General features: G+C 43.3%; 2 protein-coding genes across 9 annotated transcripts; both read left to right on the top strand.

Annotated features, from left to right (window-relative positions):
* Window positions 1-1451: 1451 nt before the first annotated feature.
* On the top strand, window positions 1452-15801 carry susd1 (sushi domain containing 1). Of its 8 annotated transcripts, none has more exons than XM_065962659.1 (18): window positions 1452-2039; window positions 2136-2271; window positions 3615-3770; window positions 4229-4384; window positions 5188-5367; window positions 6803-6982; window positions 8304-8483; window positions 8993-9172; window positions 10306-10485; window positions 11525-11704; window positions 12832-12996; window positions 13119-13213; window positions 13318-13504; window positions 14869-14962; window positions 15060-15309; window positions 15387-15426; window positions 15521-15608; window positions 15692-15801. In XM_065962659.1, the coding sequence occupies exons 3-18, from the start codon at window positions 3731-3733 to the stop codon at window positions 15708-15710; spliced, it is 2214 nt and encodes a 737-aa protein (XP_065818731.1). In that variant the 5' UTR covers window positions 1452-2039; window positions 2136-2271; window positions 3615-3730; the 3' UTR covers window positions 15711-15801. The 8 variants fall into 8 exon arrangements, with proteins under 8 accessions (XP_065818731.1, XP_065818729.1, XP_065818730.1 ...); XM_065962657.1 differs by having other exon boundaries at window positions 2131-2271; XM_065962658.1 differs by lacking the exon at window positions 11525-11704 and having other exon boundaries at window positions 1453-2039; window positions 2131-2271.
* Window positions 15802-16445: 644 nt separating this feature from the next.
* zbtb26 (zinc finger and BTB domain containing 26) lies at window positions 16446-21185 on the top strand. Its single transcript, XM_020636410.3, has 2 exons — window positions 16446-16585; window positions 18720-21185. Exon 2 carries the CDS (start codon window positions 18747-18749, stop codon window positions 20046-20048), a length of 1302 nt encoding a protein of 433 aa, XP_020492066.1. The 5' UTR covers window positions 16446-16585; window positions 18720-18746; the 3' UTR covers window positions 20049-21185.
* The last annotated feature ends 382 nt before the right edge of the window (window positions 21186-21567 follow it).

Genomic DNA, 21567 nt, shown 5'->3' with positions numbered 1-21567 from the left:
TCATGGATTAATTTTCTGAAGAAGGATTTTCAAGACAGCAACGTGGAGCCGCTCTGGTAGCCGATTCTTGCTGCTGACTTCACTCTGCTATTTCACCTGAAGTCTTCAATGACACTCAATAAATATCTTAAATATTCAACAACAACAAAAAAAGGGTCAGTTCCTTGAAACAAGTGTTTCTGATTCATCATAAATAACAAAGACAAATGACTCAAAGAATCAGAATGAAAAGAGGCACGCTCACACACTTCTTCAGTCGTCATGACGACCTGGGACGTACTCGGCAAAGATTACTGTTGAGGAAATGACTAAGAACTTGATTTCACACAAAGAGACTCAGTTGACTCAGATGGCTTACGTTGATGAAAGTTTATACATAAGATGAATACTCATGAGGAGACATGATTCAACATCACACTTGTGTACTCGTGTCTTGCTCAACCACATCTGCAGGACTATTCCAAAGGCATTTCATATATCCTAAAATACATTACCATTATCAGGGTCACATTGACCCACCTAGACTAATCTGTGACGTCAATTACACTGGAGCAGACAACAAGTTTACCAAACATCTTTGCAAATATAAGGGAAGAGAGTTGACACTCTCTAAGCCAGGGGTCTCCAACCTTTTTTCATCTGAGAGCTACTTTGAAAAAATGAAAGTGGCCAAGATCTACTTGCATCACATCGCTTGCATTTATTTATACAGCACACATCAGCTGAATTAAGCTGCTGTTTGTACACGTGTTAAATTGCAATAAGCCAATGCTTATCAATAATCTTAAATTCACATCAAGGTCCAAGAAAAAAACATGAATATTTTCTTCTTATTGTTGCTGAAAATTCACATCAATGTCCAAGAAATTATCACTACTTTACACTTGTTTTGAACCAAAAACAATGAACCAAATATAAGGGAAGAGGGAAGAGGTGCATTTACTGTCATCAGATATTTTTTTATTTTTGACACAGTCAGTCAACCTATAGGCGAGCTACTGAAAACCTCTCGAGCTACCTGTTGGAGACCCCTGCTCTAAGCTGTCTTTGGTCATCTAATAACAGCTGAACTCTATCAGGTCTGGCTGACATCATGAACAGTGAATAAACCTAATGACGTCTGTACATTACAATCTAAATTACTACAGAAATTTCACCACAATTACCACGGCGGTTGGTGTGAAGCCCAAAAAAAAAGTCAGAGAACCCACAGAGTTTCTCTGACTCCTGAGAAAAACAGTTAAAAATACATTTTTATATTTTGTTCTTGTCTGATTGTGACTTCTTCTTCAGTCCGTTTGGGGGGGACTCGGGCCCTGAGGGAAACTCTGGGGTTAATCAGTACTCACCAGCAGACCCTTATGTGACAGAGAGACCCCATCACGGGCTGCTGAGCAGAAAGATAGCAGCTCACCACACTTATCTCCCGCTGAACACTAACCGCCACCCCCCTCAGCGCCCACTTCACACTGTCGTACGCAGATCTTTGGTCCAGTTGACGTTCATTTAATTTCACTTGATTTAAAACCAAAAACCAGCAAGTTAAAGAACCTCTCCAGTGTAAAGTTTTACAAAGAAGTGGCAGAGTTCATCGCCTTCTTAAAGACACTCTTGTTAAAGTGTTCCAGTGTTTTTTTGAAGCGGACATCCCGTAGGTTCATTAGGCCAAATATAGCTGTTATCTCAACCGCAGCATGAGTGTGCGGTTCAGCAGCGTGAGCGTTGTGAAGGGTAACTGAATGTGTCAGAGGATGACAGATGAAGCCTCAGAACCAGCAGCTGGAAGAAGACCATTAAGAAAAAGTGACCTCGGCTCACCCGCTCACAGCATCCTCTCTCTCAGTCCTGGTTATCAAACCGCTAAGTGTCGTCATCATCATCAGCAGGGTCCACAAGGAGGAAGGACAAGATGAACACAGAAGAAGGAGGTGGCTGAGGAGGAGTGAGGAGCGTTTCATGAAGTGAAGAGAACAACAGGGAGACGATGGACGCAACCAAAATAACCATGAATACTCTGTTTCTCCTCTGCGTCACGACAGGTGAGAATTTAAACAGCATCTTTGTTTTGTGTGAATGTTTAAAATCTGTATCTTCTGCCAGTTGAATGACTTGTTCTCCCTATGCTGTTAGCAAAGCCGGCAGGAGGCCAGACTTTGGATGTTTGTGCGAGCTGCCACGTGAACGCCACATGTGACGACAAGTTAGACGGCTCAGGGAAAGTTTGTAACTGCAAGTACGGGTTTGTTGGAAATGGAAGAGCTTTCTGTCAAGGTAAGGTTTTGTTTTTTAAATCTCATACTTGAATTTTGTCTGTCGGAAAATAAAAGGTTGATGAAGCATGACTAATTAAAGGCAGGGTTGGTAATTTCCTCCAGATCCACTTTTTCAGATTTTGGTGTAAATTGTCTTTAGGTCCTGACAGAAATTAATAACTCATGTTCTCTGAAAAAGGAACAAAGAAAATCCATCATCTGTATCAGTTTGTAAGTCTGTAAAAACATTGACCAATGTCTGCCGCGAGGTACCAATCTGTTGTAGATGAAGCACCGAGGGAATGCCTTTAATCATGTCTAATGTGAAAGGTTGTCTGACTCACTTGGCATTGCCGTTTTCTTCCATGCTTTGGTGTCTTTCAGCTCATTGTTTTTTTTTGCTTCAGTTTTACTGTCATCTTAAGCATCATTTCCATCAACAGCAGCCAGCTTTCTTTTTTCCCAAAAAAAATCACGCTACAGTCATTAGAGTTTGCTCACATTTCTTCTTAAACAGACTTGAGCTTATATTTCTTTTCTAGTCTTCTGACTCCTCAAAGCTCTTTTACACCTCAGGTCACACCTACATATTCACACACTGATGGTAGAGGCTGCTGAGTAAAGAGTCCATCAGTATTAACTCCATTCATACGCATTCATACACCACAACTGGTGTGGGGATTGAACCCTGACCTCCCGATTGAGAGCCACAGCCGCCCAAACATAATAACAAGGCTGAGAGTCGGTTATACAAGACTAAATAAAACTCTTGATCTATTAAAGAATGTGGACACTGCCAGGTAGACGACCATGTGCTCAAACAACGCCACAAATACTCCAGAGAAAGAGAGAAATGGAAATCAGGAAGGTTGGAGAGGAGTTATTTTTTTTGGGTTTGAACCCAATGAATATTTTATTGGAATGGGAAACTTAACATGCTATTTAAGAGAAACTGTGGCTGTGTCCCAAGTCACTCACTCATTCCCTCCTCACTATAAAGGGAGTTATATTTAGTGGACTATAAAGTGCACTCATTGATAAATAAAACATTTGAACACTACTCGCTCCCTCACCAGCAGCCACTGTCACACAAATACAATGTGTCTGTTTCCTGGTCATTTTCCTGATTATGGATGAAACAAGTTCAGAAATGTAAAATGTGACCTTATGAGCTGTTAAATGGAAAAAAGTGAGGGGATCAGAAAGTCAGTGGGATTTATTCTCTGGGACTATATGGCAGCCCATCCAATCTTCCCTAAATTGAAAACCCTTTGACTTGTGGCGGGAAAAGCGCAGGAGACCGAGGGATTAACATCGAGGACTTCAACTCTTTTTTTTTTTTTTTTTATGTTTGTCTTCCAGATAAAGATGAGTGTCAGAGCGGAGTCAGTACGATCTGCGGGCCGCACACCACCTGCCATAACACATATGGCAGCTACTACTGTCGCTGCCTGTCGGGCTACAGCCCGTCCAACAACATGGACGTCTTCATCCCAAATGATGGAACCCACTGCCGAGGTGAACTGAAGAGGCCGTTCATGATATTACATTTAATCGTCATGTTATTATCATCATGTTACTATCATAAATAAACCTATTTACCTTTTTTAAAACATGGCTTCCTGTCTAAAATTTTAATTGCTTTGTTGTAAATCATCATCAGCAGCTTGATGGTAGTAGGGAATAAATCATGGAGTGCATCAAAAGGAATGTGTGTAAGTTAAGATGGTCTTTGCATTCTTGCACACCCCTTTCACATGCTTCAAAACTCAACATGAATTCAACTGTATTCATCTTTTTCAAATCTGAACCTGTGCTGTTTGACTCTGAGGAAGACGCAGTGTGTGCTCCGGTTCTTTCTTTGCATTCTGCCTGAGAGAAGGCGTTCGTTGAATTTTAACTTGAAAGGGCTAAAAAGATTATTTGAAGCCTCCTATTTCATATTTTGCAGCATGCTTGTTTCCCTGTCTGTGCAGACATCGATGAGTGCAGGAGGATCTCAGGCCTGTGTGGAGATGGAGGTCTTTGCAAGAATCTTGAGGGCAGTTTCTACTGCAGCTGCCAGCTGGGATACCAAGTCCACAACGGACCAGAGCGCTTCAATCCTAACACAAACAAAGCTTTCTGCAAAGGTATGATTGGATTTACATGGTCTCGAATCCACCCTTGGATTGATGATATTTTTGACCATGCTGGCATGAATAATACATTTCTACAAACGTACATGCGACCTGCTACAGATTAATTTAGTCTGGATTATGGGCTAAGCTCCAAACAGTCTGGGAAGCAACATCCTGCTAGATGCATCCTTTATAGACGACACATTTTTAATGGATGTTTCAGACTTGTTTTTACACCACACAAATTATAAAATTATACTGTTTATTATATCCTGTCCAATCCATTTTTCGATTTCTTAAAGGTCACATATTAAGTAAAATCCACGTCACCATGTTTCTCTAACACTCATATGTGTCTCTAGTCTGTCTACAAACCCCCCAATGATGAGAAAAGTCCATCCTCTTCGTCTTTTCCCTGCTCCACTTTTCAGAAAGTGAGACACCCAAGCCCTTCCAGAGAGGGGGCGTGGTCAGACACAGCTCATTTACATATTTAAAGGTACAGACACAGAAACAGCCTGTTCTGAGCAGGGCTAAGATAGAGGGGTTTATAGGCATGATCAAATACAGGATCAGAGTGGATTTAGAACAAGAAACTTCACACACATATTTTGAGGGGCTCTGAGACTTATTTAAACTGGATGAAAAGGAGGAGAATATGTGACCTTTAATATCTGTAGCATGTGTACCCCTCAATTTGGTCCTAGCGGGTATAATGTTGAGTGCTTGTACTGAGTGTGAAATCTGCAGATGTGAGTTCAGTGGGTGAAAAGATGAATATGAACTAGGGCTTTATTTTGTCTTGTCTCACTCAGTGGTTGACTGTGGGAGGCCCGCTGCAGTGGAGGACATGGTGTTGCTATCAGTCCCATGGACCACATACGGCAGTGTGGCCATGTTTGCCTGTGATGAAGGCTTTGTGTGGAGAAGTGGAGCCAACAGTTCTGTGTGCGGAGCTGATGGACGGTGGAGAGGACCAACTACGGTCTGTGAAGGTAACACAACAAATAAAAGAAGACCAAACGGCAGCCTCCATGCACAGCAGTAGATTTCTTCATGAGCTTTATGTAAATAGCCCTTGTTAGTCAGTCTGTGTTTTGTGACTTTGTATAACAGTTTCTCTGCTATGAACCTTCACAGTCCAGAAAGATGTTCTTCAGTCATTGTTTGACTTTTTAGGAGGTTAATATGATCAATGATATGATATGATAAATGATTAACCTGGTCACATTTATCGCGTTGGAATGAAAGAGTCAAGTACAATGGGCTAATGCTAATGTTAGCACACTTTAGTTAGCTCGTAGCTTCACATTGCATGTAAATTGACACAGAATGAGTGTGATCTAAAAACACTAATGTGACATCTAAATAATCAGTGAGTATGTTCTTCTTCTTCTCTCTAGTCCTTGACTAAAACAGCTTTTATACACAAGGGGAGGAGCCGGCCGTCCCGACCATGTAAACACGGCTCTGACAACAACACAGCCAGTGGGACTCGAGCTTCTCACTCATTGTAGACAGTCATGACTCAGAGACACATTTACACAGGATAGACTGGATTTATGATATATTTATGTGGAACATGTCAAACATTCTTCCTTTAATGACAGGCTGAGAGCTGGAGCTGAGGTGGGTTTTGAGCCTCTTGACAAACCTTTACGTTGCGCCCGCCTGTCAATCAGGCCAGGTACGCACCTAACTATGGATAACTCGTATCACTCTTAAAATCAGACTGATCAGTTACAGTGTGTGCCGATCGAGACATGAGCTAATCAGAACTATTTTAATTTTGTACCAGGCTGTAAACATGTTAATCTCTGCTGTAAAAACTGTTTTTGTTTTTTTTAATGGGTGTGTATGTGACTTCCTGTGCTTCTGCAGCCAGCCTCTAGTGGACACTCGAGGAACTGCAGGATTTTGCTTTCTAGCATCAGCTTCATTTTTCAGCCCCCGGAGTTTGCTGCTTGCTGTCGACTCTTGGTCCTGCTTAATTTGAACTCTTAACATCAAAATGTGTTTTGTAGCTTCTGCTCATTAAGGCATGAACTTTGAACTGCTGCAGAAAGGCTAATAAGCATTTATATAAATAACATCGCAATATGACACGTACACTATATCTTTTTACCAATGCAACATGTGGTGAAGAAGTAGAAGAAGTAAAAGGGATGGAAGGTGAGAACATGTATATACCATTACCTCAATGTCTGTCTTATCTCTAATACCCAGTTTAATTTGTTTCAGTATGACAAGTCTCATCATTACCAGTAAACCTGCAGAGTGTCATTTCATATCCAACAGTGCATGTTTTTATAAACATGTCCAGGAGCACAAAGATCATAAACTGATTATGGGGGTTGGTGCAGAGTTCCTTGAGATTTTCCCTCTCAGTTCTATTTCATGCAGCGTACCTGTCAATACTTTGGCTCTCAGATGTTGACTGCGGCTCTCCGCCCTCGACGCCTCACGCTCACATTCTGTGGAAAAAGAGTTCAAGGGTGGGCGCTAAGGTGCACTATCAGTGTCACTCTGGATATCATAATGTTGGAAAGGGCGATGTGTCCATGTGTACGGCTGCTGGATCGTGGGAGAGACCGCCGGTGCTCTGTCAAGGTACACTCACCGTCTGAACAAATCCTGTCAGAATGTAGAGAAACAAACCGAGACAAACTGTTACGACGTCTTCGATTATTGCACGTTTAACTTCACGTGTAAACCAGTGTTGGGCACGGCACTGAAACTGTCACTGTCGTAACGATACGGCTCCACTGGTTTCAACGACGGATAGCATCTCAATGCTTGTCGCGCAATGCGTTATGGGAAACGCGCGGCCAGTCTAGGCAGTTTGCATAGAATAAAGCTCTCGCCTATTATTGTGTAGCGGGTGCGCTGGAGTGCTTCTCTAAACGCGCCGCAAAGATCCCATAATGCATTGTGCGACCGCCTCTCCGGCTCGCCATAGGAAATGAATAGAAAGCATCGAGACGCTATCCGTCGACGGCGCGCTACGTCGCTCGCGGTCAGGTAGGACACTCCAATAGGAAACAATAGAATCAGGCTGATTTTGTGAATGACGCTCACTCGGGTCATGGTCGACACGCTGTTAGTAGCTTATTACAGTTACTAACAGAGTTTTATTAAAGTAACTAGTTTGTAGGGATAGTGACTTGAATGTTACTTTTTCTGCTTCAAACCTCGTCTTAATGTTCACATTATTTAGTGTCGCTGTGACGACTTGCATGTGGTCATTTTCTGTTTGTAGGTATTTTACCGATTAGATCTCTGAAGGCGACAGACTCAAACGTCAACATATAGTACCTGTCTATCCGCCATGGAGTCCAGCTTACTGATCCTGCAGCAGGCGGAGTTTTAAATCAAGCCATGTCTCCACCTCGGTCTGCAGAGCTAACGTGAGCTGTACCTGCAGGTCTCCGTTGTCTGTGGCACGGCGCTCTCTAGAAGCGTGTTGTTGTTTTAGCTTGATGCTACATTCCTATGAGAGAAGTTTTCCTTCCTGAACGTAGACAACAACTCAACGCTGTATTCTTGTCATTCAACTCGAGCAGAGTAAAATAATGTTATTTCTGGGACAGGAAGCTCACAGCTGAACGACCACCTTAACTTCGTTCTCCCAGGATGCTGCTGTGCTAACGTTAGCGTAACCTTGCCACCTTGTTGTCGGCTGTTTCACATAAAGAAACGATTAATGAGCTTTTAAATGTCAACGGCGTTATTAAATCTGTAAAGTAACTGGATGCGTCATTTGCTACTGCAAATAGGAGTGGCGCTACAGTACACTGTTCCGTAGTGAGTGAGGTTATGCTAACGTCAGTTCTGCAGTAACGCGGTCCCAACACTGGCATACACTGAAGGTTAATGGAGCTGAATCCTGTTTTCTATTTCACATGGTTGTAAAATGTGTCGTTCTTTGTAGAGACCTTGTGCGGATTTCCTCCGGTGATTCAATCCACTGAGCAGGTGTGGAACAATAAATCAACACCTGGAAGCACCGCGCTTTATTTTTGTAAAGACGGGTTTCGTTACCAAGGAGGACACAATGTTTCGACCTGCAGTGGAAACGGTCAGTGGAAACGTCCAACTTTGTCGTGCCAAGGTAAATAAAACACGAAAGTGGTTACCCTTGACGATAATAATAAAAGATGATTTGATGAAAAGGCAGCTTTTGGTTGAAATTGTCTTTTAGGTCCTGACAGAAATTAATAACTCATGTTCTCTGAAAAAGGATATAAGACAATCCATCATCTGTATCAGTTGTAGGTCTGTAAAAACTTTGACCAATGTTGCATGATTTTGAAAGTAGCATTCCCTCAGTGCCCCGTCTGCGAGAGCACTGAGCGAGCAGGGAGACAGGGAGGCGTCTGATTGGTTCATCAGATTGGTACCTCGTGGCAGACATTGGTCAATGTTTTTACAGACTTACAACTGATACAGATGATGGATTGTCTTTGTTCCTTTTTCAGAGAACATGAGTTATTCATTTCTGTCAGGACCTAAAGACAATTTCCACCAAAATTTTAAAAAGTGGATCGGGAGGAAATTACCAACCCTGCCTTTAAAGTGTATTTTTGGTTAACATTTTTAATCTATTTGAACACCTGACAGCAATATTATGTGGGGGTCCTCCTATACTGCCTCACACTGGGCGAATGTGGAATGGAAACTCCGCCCCCGGCAGCACAGTGACTTATTTCTGTAAAACAGGATTTTATCAAAGTGGAGGAAATAATATATCATCCTGCACAATTAGTGGTTACTGGACGCAGCCAGATATCTCATGCAAAGGTAACGATTAGTAACACTTTGGTTGTGACATTTCTTGGTCTAATCTGAATTTATTAATGTAGTTTCCATCCATGTAGAAGTAGACTGTGGTGTACCCCCACCCGTTCCTCATTCAGTGATGCTGTGGGATAATATCTCCACTGTGGGCTCTCAGGTCGTGTATCAGTGTCACTCTGGATACCAAACTGTGGGAGAGAGAAATGTGTCCGTTTGCACTGCTGATGGAGGATGGGATGGAGCCTCTCTGCTCTGTCAAGATGATTTCTACATCCATCTAGGGTTGATACCGATATTAAGAAGAGAAAGAAATCTGATACCGATAAATCAGCCATTATCTATGTTCGATCTTGAGAGTTAGATATATACAAATTTACACATTTAAACACCTTTTGAAAAGACTCAAGACTCACGTCCACCTAGTGTTTTTTCAGAGCAGAAAAGCGCTGGTTGTGCACTCAGGAGCCCTTGCATGAAGTGGTTGTGCGCTGATAGTAAAAGCGCTGCATGTCCATCCTGTCTCTATGACAACAGTCTGTGGACAACGGCCGCTGTATGACCAACACTGCTTTTTATTGCATGTTCTATATTTGAGATCGGTTATTTCCTGATCAGACACAAAGCGAGGAGGATGTGGGTACAAGTTGAAAGGTTTTCAACTTGAGCGCTCTGAACAGCCGCACAAAAAAGGCAGAACGCTGAGAAAAAAAGACTGGGCTTTTTCTCCATGCTACTCATGGAAAACAATTTAAAAAGACGCTGGCACTCATAAATAAACGCTAGGTAGACACGGGGCCTAACTGTGCATCACAGCTCAACACTCTGGAGAGTGATGATGTTTGTTGTAATCCATACAGTGCCCCCTGCAGAACTGATAAAATTAACCGATAACGATAGTCACTTGACACGTTAATATCGGCCGATATTATCGGCAGGCCGATTAATCGGTCGGGCTCTATGTCAGTCTCAATGACCAAAAGTTGTATTACCTACATAACATCAAATTAATCATGTGATCCTCTTAGTACATCTACCAATCATATTATTTGTTTCGCTGAACTGTTCTTAGAAATGTGTCTCAATGATTGTTCCAGCTAACAGTGTCCCACGTTGACTCAACTGTCTCTCTGTTGTAGAAATCAATTGTCAAAGGCCGGTTTTTAAACCTCATGCTAAGATGCTATGGGACGGCACGTCACATCTTGGCAGTGTGGTGCGTTACCAATGTGAGGAAGGATATCACACCAGGAGCCCGAGAAATGTCTCGGTGTGTGGAGAGAGTGGACTGTGGGAGGACACTGATATATGGTGTGAAGGTGCAATGTTCAATCATTTTGATTAACTGCTGTGAAATTTTCTTTTTTAGCTATTTGGTCGATACTCTTTATTAGTTTATTTAAATTTGAATACAATGGAAATATTCAAATCTAATGAACATGTGCTTAATATACAGCTAAACCAAAGCTTTCCTATCTTCTTCACTGCTCTGTTCAACAGTAACATCATTCTAGTTACTTAAAAGCAAAACAATTCAAGATGGAGTCAGTAGAAATCTTTGTTGCAGCATAAACACAACATTCAAACTAGGCCCCTCCTCCTGGGCTCTTCTCCCCCAGAAGCCCCGCCCACTGGAGGTTGTAGTGTGTACATTTACTGCTTGTACCTACACTGCAAGCTAACACACGCTAGACCAACTCCACGTTGACACAGGTAAAAGACAACACAAGGTTCACCCTCGTTTTAGAACAAGCTTTATCCACTTGGTGTTTCTCCTCACTCTGATTATATTTTCTCTTCTTTGCTGCTACGTCCACGTCCGTCATATTCACTGAATTGTATCCACTCCTAAACTCACCTGCTGCGCTCTCATTGGCTGGAGGAAACACACCAGCTCCGCCCAGAAACATCCCGTGTCAACCAGAACAAAGCAGAACAGTAAAATCCAGTCAGAGGACAGAGTCTCTGCAGACACAGTCACCACCACACATGTACGGAGGCCCAGAAGGGACCATGGAGCAGCTTCACTTTAGGAGAAGTCTGTCTTTTATTTTGAAGGAAAATGCTTCTGACTCCATCTTTAACCTTTAACCTCCATGTCTCTGACGGACATGTCTAAGTGCATTCCTGAAGTCTATGCTGGTTGCCTGGCAACTTCACTCAGACACTCAGACTCCGGTCTCTGTAACTAGATGCTTAAAAAAGCGATTTGTTTTCTAATTATCTGTTACTCTGTAGTTCTTCAGTTAAGAAAGTAAATGAGTGTATTTTTTCAAACTCTCAGGTATGTTGTGCTCTCATTGAGGATTGTACTCTTCTGTTTGTGATGTAAATAACACTCAGGCTGTCTGTGTGCAGAGATACGCTGTGGCCCCCCACTAAAGCTCCCCCATATTAACCTCCTGTGGGACGGCTCCAGTACCCCGGGCAGTGTGGTGCTGTATGAGTGCATGGATGGATTTTATCAGGAGACTGGACATAATGTGTCGTCATGTTTACTGTCAGGAGAGTGGGGGGAAGTGTCTGTAAAGTGCAAAGGTACAACTTCCACTTCTATACAAAGACGTGTATGTATTGAACTGTGGGAGGGTCTCTGACTGGGATTCTTACGTTTCACTCATCTGAACAGTTTCTCATTCATTCAGGCAAATTGCACATGTTTTGCTTCCATGCATGCACCTCATGCACTTGTGTCAAGACCACAGTAACCAGGACCAAGACATACCCAAGACCAGAGTGCTCCTAGACCGAGACAAGACCAAGACATTTAGGGGATCAAGACCAAAACCAAGAGCAAGGCAGGGCAAGACCAAGACCATAAATATCTAAAAAAAATCATCATCTTGTCTGCATGTCACCCACTTAGACCGTACCAACAGGAAGTTTGTGGCATCAACCGGGGGATAAAAATCAAACTACAAATGAATTAAAGTTAATTTCCTTCTAGAAAGAGGCGTTTTCCTTCTAATCACATTAATAATCTGGAAAAATAGCCTCTCAGTGGTGGTCTTGATTTAAAATCTGGAGTCTGCCCACTCTGAGACCGAGTAAAAATGCTTTTGATTCGGAAATAAGACAGAGACCTCCAATAAGCAGTCTCAAGAATTAACCTTGAGACCAAGACTGATTTCCAGTACTTAGAACACTACATGAGTGCAAAGGATTTAGTAAAATTTTCGTCAAATTTCCCTAGCGGTGGTTCCTGTTCCTGATGACGTATCCAATCGGTATCTTGGAATTTCCAACTTCTGAGATCAAATGGAATGCACCATTAATTGGTCATTGCATTTAAAGAGACACACACACCAAAACGGAGCCTTCTGAGAGAGCTGGTTTATACAGGGTCACAAACCTCCTCTGGTGCTTGATTCATGTTATATTTTTGACCAAAGCACAGCACAGATGTTTCATTTAGACCACAGGGGACTGTTAGAAAAGCTGGAAAAGGAGGATAATGTGTCATCTCTAAATTACCTCCACATGTGCTGGTTAATCCATATATGAAGATCGATCGACTGCGAGACGAATACTGAGGAAAGACAGATGTTGTTTATGATTGACCATCTTGAGATTCAAGCAGCTCAAACACAGGCAGTCATAGAAATATGTGAGATATAAGCCCCAGATACCACTCAGTCATGTAATGTTGTTTTTTTATCTCCTAGCTAAATGTGGCCCCGTGCCGATCCTGGAGAACTCAGAGGTGCTGTGGCATAACAGAAGTGTTGTGATCCACCGCTGTGTGGACGGATATCACAGCTGGAGGGGCAGCAACGTGTCCGTGTGCAGCAGCTCCGGTGTGTGGGAAAACGCGACCATGACATGTGTCGGTGAGTCAGAAGAAAAGAGGAACACAACAATTCATTCATCGAGAGAGGTGAGGTGATCGATGTTGGCGGGTTAGATTATTGAAGATCTAGTGTGTGTTCTTCTTTTCCTTCATCTCTTAAAGAACTAAAGCCACCCGTCACTCACCTGTTTGTCGTCGATGAAAAGTGTGTGCACTGGAGAGCAGAGAAGTACGAGGACGACACAGAAGTTTACAAGGTAACAGGAGGTGTGATCGTCTTGTAGAATTTAGCTTCTCACTTTATTGCATCAGAGGTAAGTGCTTATCCTCTAACTGGTGATCCCGTCTTGAATCCTTCCAGGTGATGTGTGTCGGATCCAGAGACTACCAGAGGTCCTTTCATGATAAGAGGACGCGGTTTTTGAGATCCAAGTCCGACCAGCTGGAAGTGTGTCTGAAGCTGCTTCCTGTCACCAACTACAGCATCTCCATCACTGCAGTGTCTGCCAGGTTCACAGCCAGCATCACCACTAACACCAGTTTAACAGGTACACATCAAACCCAGTGTTCTACTCTGACCAAATGTTTCCTGCATTCAGGGCGGCTGTGGCTCAGTGGGTAGAGTCGGTCATCTCTCGACAGGAAGGTCAGGGGTTTGATGTGTAATTGGGTCTGTCAATGCCACGCTTTTGATCTGTTGGACTGTGTGCGCCCTGCCCCACTGGGTCTGTTTCTAGAGCGAGAGAGCAGCCATGATCAGCTGTACACACATCACAGGAGAATCAAGAGAAAAACGTCTCTTTGAGGATGATTTGTTGTTTGTCTGGCGCCTGTTTTGATGTTATGTTGATAAAGTGAGGAAAACGATCAGGAGTCTGTACTGTGTTCTTGGCTTTATTGTTTTTGTTGCTTTAATTGCTGTATTTTCCTGTTGCATGATAAATAATGTAAGATAATGGACAGTGAGGATGTTTCCTTTTGAGAGACTTGAGTTGTATTTTATTTTGAAATTAACCGGACACTCTGTGCGTTTCCTTGTTTGACTTCCTGTCTGGGTTGATTTACTCCAGTGTGACGCTTGCTTGCAACGGGCTCCGTTGAAAAACAGACTCGCAGCGTATTTGAAATGGAACAGAGCGTTGTGGTGCTGCTTGCACACTTTGGAGATGGACTGTGGCGCTTGCTGGCAAAGCAGGAGCATTGACTAGAGTGGCAGCAACGGAGCCGAAGTGCATCTGTAGGTGTGACCTGTGGTGCAAAAAAATCCAGTGTCTCCTGTGTAAATGTGTCTCTGAGTCATGACTGTCTACAGTGAGTGAGAAGCTCGAGTCCCGCTGGCTGTGTTGTTGTCAGAGCCGTGTTTACATGGACGGGACGGCCGGCTCCTCCCCTTGTGTATAAAAGCTGTTTTAGTCAAGAACTAGAGAGAAGAAGAAGAACATACTCACTGATTATTTGGATGTTAGTAAGAGTTTTTAGATCACGCTCATTCTGTGTCAGTTTACATGTAATGTGAAGCTACAAGCTAACTAAAGAGCGCTAACATTAGCATGCTAACACAACAATTCTAATTTATAATTCGAGCTCAAGTGGAGGGGTGTCTGAGTTGTGTCTCTGTAGGAGAGCGGAGGCTTCAGTATGGAGGAGGTGTGGCCAAACAGAAGTTTGTTTGGTTTCATGCTGGTGCTCAAGGGCGAAATCTACTGGATCAAAAAGTTGCACATTCTTTCATTAATGTTAATGGGTATGTAAACAGGTACCTGTTGTTTTCCTGATCCGCCGCCAGCACCGAGGCGCCACGCGGCCTCCGGTGCGGGGATGTCAACCCTTTCTGAAAATATTTTGTCCTTATATTATTAAATCACATTTTCAGAAGTCTTAATCACACACTCTCTATAATCACATCCGACAGCGCCTCCAGCACCCGATGTCTACTTCAGAGAATTTGAGACCCCTTTACCGACGTTGAAGCTACGAAGGTCACTTAACACGCTCGACCCTATAAGGTAACAACACGATAAAACGCACCCTGCACCCCCCCCCCCCCCCCCCCCCCCAAATGTCCGTCCAAGGTACTGACTTCTCATGCTGTTGATCTTAAAGTGTGTACCAGGTGTTTGTGCTTCCTGTGGAGGGGGTCATGACCTTTGACTGCTTGTCTCCTGCGAGCCGACACTCCTCAAACGAGCCCCCTGCAGAGTACATCGCTGCCATGATGGAGGTCATACGTGTCGGGATGGAGTTGAACTTCACTGTCGGGGACGGACTCCTCTACGGAGGCTACTTTAACGCTCGACTTGAGAACGGCAGGAATTACTACATAGTCCTACGAGCGGTCAGTCAGTGGAACGAGGTGGGTGAAACAAGTGGTGAGGAAGAAAGTGAATCAGACTTTAAAGTTTCATTCTTTAAGAGTGTTTTCTCTCTCAGGCTGAAAGAAGCACTTGCGTCCTGTGGGCTAAAGTAAGAGGTAAACACAGAAAAACACACTGACTTTTAACAAAGAAACCCAGGAGACAGCTCTATGGTTCTGTGTTCTTACACTCAGTGTTTACCTCGTCCAGGTACGTCCTTTGTTATGAAGGTTTCTGCGTCGTCTGCTGCTGCTTCAGTCGTCTTCGTTGCTGCGATCATGTTGGGAGGATTCATCTGGTATGGACTAAAAGTGCATTTCATAGAGTGAACATTTATCCATCACTGTCTCCATCCTCATGATGATTGTCTTCTTTTTCCAGGTATTACAGGAAGACCTGACGCTCTTCAGTGCTGATGTTTTTGTGATTTTAAATGTTGACCTCACACCTGTACATTTTGTAAATCATTTTAATAAAACCATTTTCAGTTACTTTCAGTGTACTGAATAGTTATTGGATTTGAATTAGAAGCAGTCAATTTGGAGTGACAGGCAGGTCTGAACTATCGGGGTCAGAGTTCACAGCTCTCAGGTCCAGTGAGACAATAACATGAAAGATTTGCTCATCCATGAAGGTGATGGGAGAATTGAAAACCTCTACCGATAACCAATGTATGAACTTATTGAGAGAGCGATAGAATACTGTCTGCCCGTCACGATACAGAGTCCCCCCGATGTAAACTATAAAAAGTATTTTGTTCCCACGGTGATCAAAATTCTGAATAATGTTTCTTAAGGCTGTGTGGGTTGTGTAATAGCGTGTTCCTGCATGTTTTTTATATTCTCTTATCTCTCATGCTGTGTTGTGTTGTCTTGCATTAGTATGTTCCTTTCTGTTTTACATGTGGATGTGTTTCTCTATTCTTTTTTTGTTGGTTGATTCTAAAGGAAGCCGCTGAATGTTTGGCAGCAATTTGAGTCCAAGATGAATTTTTGTTTTTCTTGTTTTTGTGGTTGTTATATATAAAGGGTAACTAAAGTCCAGAGTCAGAGCAAACCCTCCGCAACACAAGGTGGCGGTAATGCAACCGATGCCAACCGCCGTAAAAAAATAAAAAAATAAATAAAAAAAATTTAAAAAAAGAGACGAAGAAGAAGAATAGGAAGTAAACATGTTTTATTTCCGGTGGTGCTCCATACCCGGGTAAACACCACAGGCGAGGGTCCTCCCGAGGGCAGCCCACCTTTAACGGATCCGTTCTCCGGGGTTAATCAGGTACACGGCTGTGCCCACGACTTTAATAAATAAATAATGTAGTTAAGAAAAGATCGACACGACACCAACCGGAAACACATAAACACAACAGAGCTAACACTGCTGTGAGACGATTCTTCTGTCTTTGTTTGTCGTTGTTACTTAAAGATTAATACTTAAACTCTCTATTATCATCTTTAAAACAACATCAGGTCGTTACTGCTGATCAGTAAGATGATATTAAAGCGGACACGAGTCCTGTAAACACAGAAACAACCAGTCTGCTCCATCTCTTCAGACAGATTTACATCCGTGTGAAGTTTCTAAAGGATGAAGCAATGTTATGACCTTTTAACATTTCATATATTGTGACTTATTTAGCAGAGTTTAGACATGAACTGATTCGTAAATCAGGGCCGATACCGATGTTAGTTTCATGACTTCTTTTGTTGTCAGACTCCCTCAATGTTTCTCTCTTTACTTGTGTCGCAATGAAAACAAGTCACAGTTTGTCCAACAGTTTGTAAATACAAATCATCTTCTCTGAATCACAATCACAGGCTTCAATAAGACGCAAGCCTTTCATTATCTTAAAACTTCTGCAAGGCAAAGATGGGAAAGATTTACACCAGAAAGAATATTTAAAGGACCAATCAGTGAGATGTGTAGAGAGTGAAATGATAAAGTGATCTTACTATATGATCATTAAGGAAACATGCTATGTTGAAGTGCTGGCTTCTCTGACAACAATGCAGCAGCCAGTATGTCCTCCTTCTAACTTTAGATTCTGCTCCTGAATGCTCTGGATTTGTTTGGACCAGAGAAGGTAGGTGGTTTTAAGACACACCCCCACAAGGCCGTTTTGGACGCCCCTCTGTTTGTCAGATATGAGAGCAGTTATCAGGTCAACAGGTGTTGCAGTGATGGAAGCGGTCAAGAGAAGTGGTTCAGATAGAAGTGATTGTACCCGACCTAAAAAGCCTCTGCATGTTTCTAATAAGCTCCACGAGCAGAAACGTGCTCAAACTAGGATCAATATTGGAGATGCTTTTGAAAAATGGAGAGAGGTTAGAACACAGAAAGGTTTACAGACCCATGCAGAGCTGGATAAACATTGAAGCTTCAGAGTCCATCACATGGCAACCTGTGTGAGCATCGACTCTAGAGAGGAGGGGGGGAGACAGCTCTCTACAATGTTTAGAATTTAGACTGCAGTACCCATTTTAACCACTAGGTGTCAGAGTTACATATCGCTCCTTTAACTGTGTATGATATTAAGAGAGGTAGAATTTTTGCGACACTCTTGGAAAACGTCTCTGCTCACCTGAATGTGTGACAGGTGCACTGTAGGACAGGGGGGAAATTAAGGACTCATGCACAGTGTCTCGCTTTATGCTGACACATTTATTAAATCATACAATGTGCAATCTTACCGACCTTAACCAGGTATGACTTTGACAACACTAAATGCAACAGGGCCTCTAATGAGAGCTGCCTTTAATTGTCGAAACATGCATCAACACCAGGTAGTAAATGGTACTGGGCCTTAAATTGAGCTGAGCTTTTATCAGAAGTTTTACTGTAATCTCTGAATAACAGAATATTTGTGATTCTTTATGTTTGAGCTAAGTTTGAGTAAGATTCCTGAGTATTCCTTAAGTTACTCATTGAACCACAACACCAGAAGACTACATATCAAGTCCACATAATACAACCTTCCAGAGGGTCTGACAGGAGCTGAGAATATAGAGATTTTTAAACGCAGTCTTAAAACTTATCTATTCAGTCTGTCTTTTATGTAGTACTTTATATCAATTCAAATCTTAATATTATTGTATTGTCTTTTTTATCCTACTACAATTTTAAATATTCTTCTCCTATGTATTCATTTTAATACCTTATTTGCTTTTATGTGTCGTATTTTCTTTTTTAATTTTTATATTTTTTTAAATTCTTATTGATGTGCATTAGTCTCTCAATGATTTTAGAAACTACTTTTTCATCAATAACTTTTTTGCACTCTTGTAAAGCACTTTGAACTGCAATTTCATTTATCTGAAAGGTGCTATATAAATAAAGTTTGATTTATTGATTGATTGATAATGTTCATGAGTAACCATGACAATGACACCGTCACTGTATTTGTCTTAAACAGGTGCTGTGCTGCTGTCTTTGGTTCACCATGGCCCAGAACCAGGTGATCTTGCAGTTCCGCTTTGCCACATTCGGTGACTCCATGTTGCAGAAAATGAACCTCCTGCGACACCAGCGACGCTTCTGCGATGTCACCGTGCGCATCAACCAGCTGGAGGTCCCCGGTCACAAAGTGGTGTTCGCCGCCGGCTCGTCCTTTCTGAGGGACCAGTTCATCCTGCAGCAGGACTCACGGGAGGTCCAGATCTCCATGATCCAGGAGGCGGAGGTCGGCCGGCAGCTGCTGCTCTCCTGCTACACGGGTCAGCTGGAGTTCCCAGAGCTGGAGCTGGTGCATTACCTGACGGTCGCCAGCTTCCTCCAGATGGGCCACATCGTGGAGCAGTGCACTCAGGCCCTCAGCAAGTTCATCAAGCCTCTGCCCGCGCGCCCGCTAGATGTGGACGAGGACATGAGGAGCGAGAGGCGGGAGGACGGTTCATCCTCTCAGACCGAGAGTGAGCAAGGGCGCTCCACTGTACGGACCGACCTCCAGGAGGACGAGGAGCAGGTGGAGGACAACAATAACGTGGACGAAGAGGAGGACAACTATGATGATGACGACGATGATGTCATCATACAGCCTTATTCACCTCCTCAGATGTTAAGCAGGCGTCCCAGGCAGGAAGTGGTGGAAAGTGACATCACTATAGTGAAAGTGGAGTCTGTGTCTGATGCAGCAGAGAACTCTATCAGCGGGCATTTCCCCGCCAGCCCCCCTGCTGCCCTCCACTCCCCCGAGCCCCAGCACTCCCTCATCAACTCCACCGTGGACAGTCGCGGCAGTGAGATGGTGGCACTGCCCGGCGTGTCCGGATACCCGCTGAGCCCCCCTCCTCCTTCTTCCCCTCCCGCAGAAAAGCACCAGAGGAACTACGACAAACCCCTCCAGTGGTACCACCAGTGCCCCAAATGCGCCCGCGTCTTCCGCCAGCTGGAGAACTACGCCAACCACCTGAAGATGCACAAGCTGTTCATGTGCCTGCTGTGCGGGAAGACCTTCACGCAGAAGGGCAACCTGCACAGACACATGCGCGTGCACGCCGGCATCAAACCCTTCCAGTGTAAGATCTGCGGGAAGACCTTCACCCAGAAGTGTTCCCTGCTGGACCACCTGAACCTGCACAGCGGGGACAAGCCGCACCGCTGCAACTACTGCGAGATGGTGTTCGCTCACAAGCCCGTTCTCCGGAAGCACCTCAAGCAGATCCACGGGAAGAACAGCTTCGACAACGCCAACGAAGGCACCCTGCATGACGGAGGGGTCGACTTTGACTTTGGACGAATATAAAAAAATCTCTGGACCTTTTTATTTAATTTTTTTAAGTAGCTCTCTTTGGATGCCTTTTAGTTATTTAAACGAGCATGATGCAGACATGACTCCACTGAGTCACCTTAAAGTTATCAGTTCAAAAAGCTTAGAGACTGTTACTGTGTGTGTGTGTGTGTGTGTGTGTGTGTGTGTGTGTGTGTGTGTGTGTGTGTGTGTGTGTGTGTGTGTGTGTGTGTGTGTGTGTGTGTGTGTGTGTGTGTGTGTGTGTGTGTGTGTGTGTGTGTGTGTGTGTGTGTGTACCAAGCCAATGAAAACTTTATCAAAGATAGGGGAGGCTGGTGCGTCGGCCTCTTCCTGACGGGTCCACCTGGTGAACACTCCATATGTTTTCATGCTCTACATTTCACTGTAGCGTCATTATTGTGGACTGGAACACATTGTAGATGCCTTCATATTGTACTTGAATATTCAGCACTGAAACATAACGACTGTATATCAAAAGTTTTTATATCGACGTCTTTGTGTCTCTTATCTAAGATAATGAACAGAATGAATATGTATCCGTATGTGCATGGGCGGTTCTAAGCAGGGGCCAACAGGGGCCAGTGCCCCTGTAACACTGAGCTCCAAAAGGAAGAGCCCCCCTAATAACATATACACAGTATTTGACTCAACAACCAGACTCACAATCTAGAATTAAATACTGTTTCTGAAACAAATATGATGTCCGTATTATTTGGCATAATATATTGTTTTAAAGCGATCATCTTTGTCTATTTCTCACCTGGGTTTAATGTTCCCCTCTGAAACAACTGGCCCCATTTTGGCCCCCTCAGTAAAAGTGGTCTAGAACCGCCCCTGCGTATGTATCACTCCTCCTGTGTATCGTGTGTACAGTTTACTGAAGCCTTTTATTTCTTACATTTGTGAATACAACATCATGGACGTCATGACCACAAGAGACTTAAAGAAGGGGCGGGCAGGGTGAGACTTTGAAGGCGAGCTATGCCACTGAGCGCTGGGATGCCAAAGTGTCCGTGTTTCTGTAAGTCATACAGAGCTTATTTCAGAGGTACGTGTGGACCAAAGTGACATGTCCTGTGTTTCATGCGGACGTCAGTGTGTGTGTTAGAAAATTAAATGTTTTTCTTGTTACTCACAAGTCTTCATCAATCATTCACATCAGTAGTTCAGTATTTATGGACGTTTACAGCTGTGCGATGTTAAATCGACATGCCTAATGTGAACTGATGTATGGAAAAATAAACGTGTAAAGAAATTCAAATGTAGAAAGAAGATTGACAACAATGAGTCTTTAAGTCATCTTTTATTTCTCTCGTGACGTTCAGTTACAAGGCAGACCAATAACGAGAAGTACTGTTTCTGCTGATGCCTTAAAGGTCACATATCTAAAATCCACTTCACCATGTTCCTCTAAATCTAATATGTGTCTCTAGTCTGTCTACAAACCCCCCAATGATGAGAAAAGTCCATCCTCTCCGTCTTCTGCCTGCTCCACTTTTCAGAAAATGTGTGC

The sequence above is a fragment of the Labrus bergylta genome, chromosome 2 (genome assembly GCF_963930695.1).
Source record: "Labrus bergylta chromosome 2, fLabBer1.1, whole genome shotgun sequence".
Lineage (NCBI taxonomy): Eukaryota > Metazoa > Chordata > Actinopteri > Labriformes > Labridae > Labrus > Labrus bergylta.
The sequence above is the reverse complement of the archived record's forward strand: the minus strand, read 5'-3'. Positions and strand labels throughout refer to the sequence as shown.